This window comes from Oncorhynchus clarkii, chromosome 29 (genome assembly GCF_045791955.1).
Source record: "Oncorhynchus clarkii lewisi isolate Uvic-CL-2024 chromosome 29, UVic_Ocla_1.0, whole genome shotgun sequence".
Taxonomy (NCBI): Eukaryota; Metazoa; Chordata; class Actinopteri; order Salmoniformes; family Salmonidae; genus Oncorhynchus; species Oncorhynchus clarkii.
Window position 1 is genome coordinate 25,823,290 of NC_092175.1, and position 6,845 is coordinate 25,830,134.

General features: G+C 40.8%; 1 protein-coding gene across 1 annotated transcript; it reads left to right on the forward strand.

The window, feature by feature from the left end:
• The first annotated feature begins 2,389 nt into the window (after positions 1-2,389).
• Positions 2,390-2,767, forward strand: LOC139388179 (RNA-binding protein 25-like). The gene has a single exon (XM_071134747.1). It carries the CDS (start codon positions 2,390-2,392, stop codon positions 2,765-2,767), a length of 378 nt encoding a protein of 125 aa, XP_070990848.1.
• The last annotated feature ends 4,078 nt before the right edge of the window (positions 2,768-6,845 follow it).

The following is a 6,845-nucleotide window of genomic DNA, read 5'->3' on the forward strand; positions in this document are numbered from 1 at the left end:
CACGTTTAAATGTTTTACTCACCTCGGCTGCAGTGAAGGAGAGGCCGCATGTTTTGGTTGCAGGCCGTGTCAGTGGCACTGTATTGTCCTCAAAGCGGGCAAAAAAGTTATTTAGTCTGCCTGGGAACAAGACATCCTGGTCCGTGACGGGGCTGGTTTTCTTTTTGTAATCCGTGATTGACTGTAGACCCTGCCACATACCTCTTGTGTCTGAGCCGTTGAATTGAGATTCTACTTTGTCTCTATACTGACGCTTAGCTTGTTTGATTGCCTTGCGGAGGGAATAGCTACACTGGTTGTATTCGGTCATGTTTCCGGTCACCTTGCCCTGATTAAAAGCAGTGGTTCGCGCATCATTTTATTTATCAGTTCATAAACCATGTGACACAGAATAGGTAGATTGAAAATCTGTTCAACTATTTTGCAATCTATATGGAACAGCGGTCAATTTTGGGGTCGTTAAGTGAAGCTCGTATACTTTTTTATTTATCACAAATTTTTTTAAATCAATTTTGGTGTTTAATTAATGCAGGGCCGACCAACAAGTTCCTCTACGTTTTCCCACTTCCACTTCCATTTTTGCGGCAATTATTTGGTTATAATTTTGGGTAGAACAGACATTTCCATATATTTTTGTCAGCTGCATGTGAGACATAACTCCACCAGTCCTATTTATGAAAGAATTTACAAAGATTATTCTCTTTTTTTGTTTTTTTAATCAATTAGTATATTTGAGTTTAACAATAATATTTGTTGTATTATTTGTCCTGTCTTTTCTGGTGGTTTAAAATGAAATTGTAACCAACCTTCTATGGCTTGTTGAAAAAATAGCAAGTATTTGGAGATTATTTCATTTTCAAATATCCGAAAGTGAGAGGTTGAAGTCTGAATAAAGGGAAAACGGCCATTCTTGAACATGGGGTGAGACATTCTTACTAATTTGCTCGAGAACCAGTTCGGAATTAAGTATAACTTTTGTATGACTGATGCCTTTATTGAGAGGTCTAATGCTTTAATATTTAATCATTTCTGCATCCAATTTCATTTTCACTATATAAATAGGCCTTTTTCATTTTGTCTGAATATTTTGAATATTGAATATTTTTTCATGATATATATATTTTTTTAACTGTTCACTAGGTGTAGGCAAGACCATAATCAAATAGGTAAACTGGGATATGACTAGTGAGATCATTTCTCTCTTTTGGGAGTGTTTAGCTTTATATAGTCAGATAACTTGTTAGTTATTTTGTCTTGTTACCTCTGATGCAATTCATACTGAAACGGCCCAAGCTGCTTGCTACAGCTAGCTAGCTAACTAGTTAGTCAATCAGGCGGTAAATTTGGGGAGTGCTTACAAAGCCTCAACCTCAGCTGTCACTTTCACTAGCCAGCTATACAAACAACCTGCTAACTAGCCACCGAAAGGAAGACTAGAGTAATTAATGTTATCCGGTTACGGTTTGTCATGTTTGCTAGGTGCAGAAATTCATATGCTATACATTGTCTAATTTTCCTATTATTTGACAGCTTAGATGTTGTGTTATGGTAGTAGATGCCTGCTCTGTGGAGCTCATATGATGATTTGAATATTTGTTTGCATAGCTAGCTAACAAGTTTCTTGTTTTGTCCTGTTTCTACCGATACAATTATTTTGGAAACTTTCCCAGCTTCGTAACTAATCACCTAAAATTGGCAAACTCTGCAGTTAGTCAAGCAAGAATGCAAAAGTTGATTGGAGGAGAGATAGAGATAGAGAGAGAGAGAGAGAGTGTGTGTGTGTGTGTGTGTGTGTGTGTGTGTGTGTGTGTGTGTGTGTGTGTGTGTGTGTGTGTGTGTGTAATAGGAGGCGTGTAACTGTATCACACCATTTATTATGGAAACCTCTTATTAGGAAGAGAGTATGTGTATGGTTGAGAAAAGAAAGAGGAAGGAAGAGAGAGTGTGTGAGAGAGAGAGAGAGAGAGAGAGAGAGAGAGAGAGAGAGAGAGAGAGAGAGAGAGAGAGAGAGAGATGATGATGTTCCTGACTTCTGTTGCTCCTCTCCTCTCCCTCTGTTACCTCTAGGTCAGTGAAAACGAAGGAAGTAATGTGGAGAGTCAGGGCTCAGCAGCAAAAGGCAGGGAGTAAGAGGAGTTAGAGATGATTGGAGGGAAAGAGATGTGGAGTGAGGAGGGAGGAGTGGAGTGAGAGGAGAATGAAGGGAGAGAGGAAGAGGAGAGTGAAGAGGAGGGAGAGGAGAAGGAAGAGGAGGGAGAGGACAAAGCAGAGGGAGAGGACAAAGCAGAGGGAGAGGACGAAGCAGAGGGAGAGGAGAAAGCAGAGAGAGAGGACGATACAAAGGGAGAGGATGAAGCAGAGGGAGAGGAGAAAGCAGAGAGAGATGACGATGCAAAGGGAGAGGATGAAGCAGAGGGAGAGGAGAAAGCAGAGAGAGAGGACGATGCAAAGGGAGAGGATGAAGCAGAGGGACAGGACGATGCAAAGGGAGAGGATGAAGCAGAGGGACAGGACGATGCAAAGGGAGAGGATGAAGCAGAGGGAGAGGAGAAAGCAGAGAGAGAGGACGATGCAAAGGGAGAGGATGAAGCAGAGGGAGAGGACGATGCAAAGGGAGAGGATGAAGCAGAGGGAGAGGAGAAAGCTGAGAGAGGACGATGCAAAGGGAGAGGATGAAGCAGAGGGAGAGGAGAAAGCAGAGAGAGAGGACGATGCAAAGGGAGAGGATGAAGCAACCAAAGCTTGCCAGATCCAATGCTTGAGCTGACATGGTAAAAATCTGTCGTTCTACCCCTGAATAAGGCAGTTAACACACTATTCCTAGGCTGTCATTGAAAATAAGAATTTGTTAACTGACTTGCCTAGTTGAGTAAAGGTAAAAAAAAATGTGTATATTGTGTGGGGGTCCCTTCCCAGAAATCCCAGGCGCTGTTCCCTGAAGGCACTCATTTGAATGCAGGTGAAGTTTGAAGGGTATGAGAGGGTGTGTGGTGTGCATCTGGAGTCGAGGCAGGACAAAGAGTGAGGGATGAGTAGAAACTTTCTTTGGGTGCTCTATGTGTTCTGTGCCACTTTGCAGGAAGGGGCCATGCATCCAGAAGTTCTATGACATGCTGTAGTTTAAATGCATACACTCGTACACAGTGTGAAATATGAATTTGTACTACAATGCTTTTATTTTCTCTGAATAGTTATGGAGTTTGTATCTACTCTCTTTATCTGTCTATATCTAATACTTATTGCATTTGCTGAATTGTTGTCAAAATAGGCTACTTTTTCTACATTTTGGCCTGTACTAAATCTTACATTTTGAAATAGTCTCTGAATAGTTTTGCATTTTTACATTTTTACAAAAATAAGAATTGTTGTCAATCAAATAGACTACATTGTGTGAGTTTTAAAATACTATCTGAATATTTTCCTCTGGTCACATTTTGGGTAATTGTTGTATTTATATGTAAATACTATGTTTAATTATAGTATATTATACTTGGTACATTTTGAGTGAGTAAATTAGTCAAATTCACTACAATTTAAAGTCGTTTTTGTTGTGCTGAGTGTTAATCTTTTTTTTTATAGTGAGTGTATTTACACAATGGAAGACAAGATGACTCTTATTCCTATTGACATAAATGTGGTGTCATTAAAGAAGAGGTTGTGCTCAAAACTAAGTTGTCATTTGTTCTTTGTTTTTGAGCTACAGTTGAAGTCGGAAGTTTAAATACACCTTAGACAAATACATTTAAACTCAGTTTTTCACAATTCCTAGTAAAATTCCCTGTTTTAGGTCAGTTAGGATCACCACTTTATTTTAAGAATGTGAAATGTCAGAATAATAGTAGACAGAATGATTTATTCAGTTTGTATTAGAGAGAATTATTTATTTCAGCTTTTATTTCTTTCATCACATTCCCAGTGGGTCAGAAGTTTACAAACACACAATTGGTATTTGGTAGCATTGCATTTAAATTGTTTAACTTGGGTGAAACGTTTTGGGTAACCTTCCACAAGCTTCCCACAATAAGTTTGGGGATTTTTGGCCCATTCCTCCTGACAGAGCTGTTGTAACTGCGTCAGGTTTGTAGGCCTCCTTGCTCGCACATGCTTTTCAGTTCTGCTCACAAATGTTCTATAGGTTTGAGGTCAGGGCTTTGTTATGGCCACTCCAATAACTTGATTTTGTTGTCCTTCAGCCATTTTGCCACAACTTTGGAAGTATGCTTGGGGTCATTGTCCATTTGGAAGACCCATTTGCGACCAAGCTTTAACTTCCTGACTGGCCAAGGCTTTCGACTCTGTCAATCAACACATTCTTATTGGCAGACTCGACAGCCTTGGTTTCTCAAATGATACTTCTCTGATAGAGTTCAGTGTGACTGTAATGGTCGTCGCATGAAGGAGAGGACCAAAGCGCAGCATGGTAAGTGTTCATCTTGGTTTTTAATAAGAATAGTGAACACTGAAACAAAAACAATAAAATGACAAACGAACAGTCCTGAACAGTGAAATAAAACACAGAACAGAAAATAATCACCCACAACTCAAAAGTGAAACCAGGCTACCTAATTATGATTCTCAATCAGGGACGACGATTGACAGCTGCCTCTGATTGAGAAACATACCAGGCCAAACACAGAAATCCCAAATTATAGAAAAAAGAACATAGACAACCCACCCAACTCACGCCCTGACCATACTAAAACAACGACATAACAAAAGAACTAAGGTCAGAACGTGACAGTGTCAAATCGGAGGGCCTGTTGTCTGGACCTCTAGCAGTCTCTATGGGGGTGCCACAGGGTTTGACTCTCTTCTCTGTATACATCAATGATGTCGCTCTTGCTGCTCTTAAACGCAAGTAAAACTAAATGCATGCTATTCAATCGATCACTGCTCGCACCTGCTCGCCCGTCCAGCATCACTACTCTGGACGGCTCTGACTTAGAATACGTGGACAACTACAAATACCTAGGTGTCTGGCTAGACTGTAAACTCTCCTTCCTGACTCACATTAAGCAATCTCCAATCCAAAATGAAATCTAGAATCGGCTTCCTATATCGCCAAAAAGCATCCTTCACTCATGGTGAAATACATACCTCGTAAAACTGACCATCCTACTCATCTATAAAATAGCCTCTGATGCTCTACTCAACAAATTGGCTGCAGTCTATCACAGTGCCATCCGTTTTGTCACCAAAGACCCATATACTACCCACCACTGCGACCTGTACGCTCTCGTTGGTTGGACCTCGCTTCATGCTCGTCGCCAAACCCACTGGCTACAGGTTATCCACAAGTCTCTGCTAGGTAAAGCCCCGCCTTATCTCAGCTCACTGGTCACCATAGCAGCACCCACTCGTAGCACGCGCTCCAGCAGGTACAGTATATCTCACTGGTCACCCCCAAAGCCAATTCCTCATTTGGTCGCCTTTCCTTACAGTTCTCTGCTGCTAATGACTGGAACAAATTGCTAAAATCACTGGAGACTCATATCTCCCTCACTATCTTTAAGCACCAGCTGTCAGAGCAGCTCAAAGATCACTGCACCTGTACATAGCCCATCTGTAAACAGCCCATCTATCTACCTCATCCCCATACTGTATTTATTTATTTAACTTGCTCCTTTGCACCTCAGTATCTCTACTTGCACAGTCATCTTCTGAACATCTACCATTCCAGTGTTAAGTTGCCATATTGTAATTACTTCGCCACCATGGCCTATTTAGTGCCTTAACTCCCTTATCTTACCTCATTTACACTCACTGTATATAGACTTTCTGTTTACTTTTCTCTACTGTATTATTGACTGTGTGTTTTGTTTATTTCTTGTGTAACTCTGTGTTGTTCTATGTGTCAAACTTCTATGCTTTATATTGGCCCGGTCGCAGTTGCAAATGAGAACTTGTTCTCAACTAGCCTACCTCGTTAAATAAAGGTGAAATAAATGAAAAAAAATTAAATGTCTTGAGATGTTGCTTCAATATATCCACATAATTTTCCTCCCTCATGCTGCCATCTATTTTGTGATGTGCACAAGTCCCTCCTGCAGAAAAGCACCCCCACAACATGATGCTGCCACCCCCGTGCTTCACGGTTGGAATGGTGTTCTTCAGCTTGCAAGCCTCCCCATAATGTTGGTCATTATGGCCAAGCTGTTCTATTTTCGCTTCATCAATCCAGAGGACATTTATCCAAAAAGTACGATCTTTGTCCCCATGTGCAGTTGCAAACCGTACCTTTTTAATGGCAGTTTTGGAGCAGTGGCATCTTCCTTGCTGAGTGGCCTTTCAGGTTATGTTGATATAAGACTCGTTTTACTGTGGATATAGATACATTTGTACCTGTTTCCTCCAGCATCTTCACAAGGTCCTTTGCTGTTGTTCTGGGATTGATTTGCACTTTTCGCACCAAAGTAAGTTAATCTCTAGGAGACAGAACGCGTCTCCTTCCTGAGCAGTATAACGGCTGCGTTGTCCCATGGTGTTTATACTTGCATACTATTGTTTGTACAGATGAACGTGGTACCTTCAGGTGTTTGGAAATTGATTCCAAGAATAAACCAGACTTGTGGAGATCTACAATTTTTTTTGCTGAGGTCTTGGCTGATTTATTTTGATTTTCTCATGATGTCAAGCAAAGAGGCACTGAGTTTGAAGGTAGGCCTTGAAATATATCCACAGCTCCACCTCAAATTATGTCAATTAGCCGATCAGAAGCTTCTAAAGCCATGACATCATTTTCTGGAATTCTCCAAGCTGTTTAAAGGCACAGTCAACTTAGTGCATGTAAACTTCTGACCCACTGGAATTGTGATACAGTGAAATATAAGTAATATAATCTGTCT

Coding starts and splice junctions, on each gene's coding strand:
- LOC139388179 (XM_071134747.1), top strand. CDS start 2,390: ATGCAAAGGGAGAGGATGAAGCAGAGGGAGAGGAGAAAGCAGAGAGAG.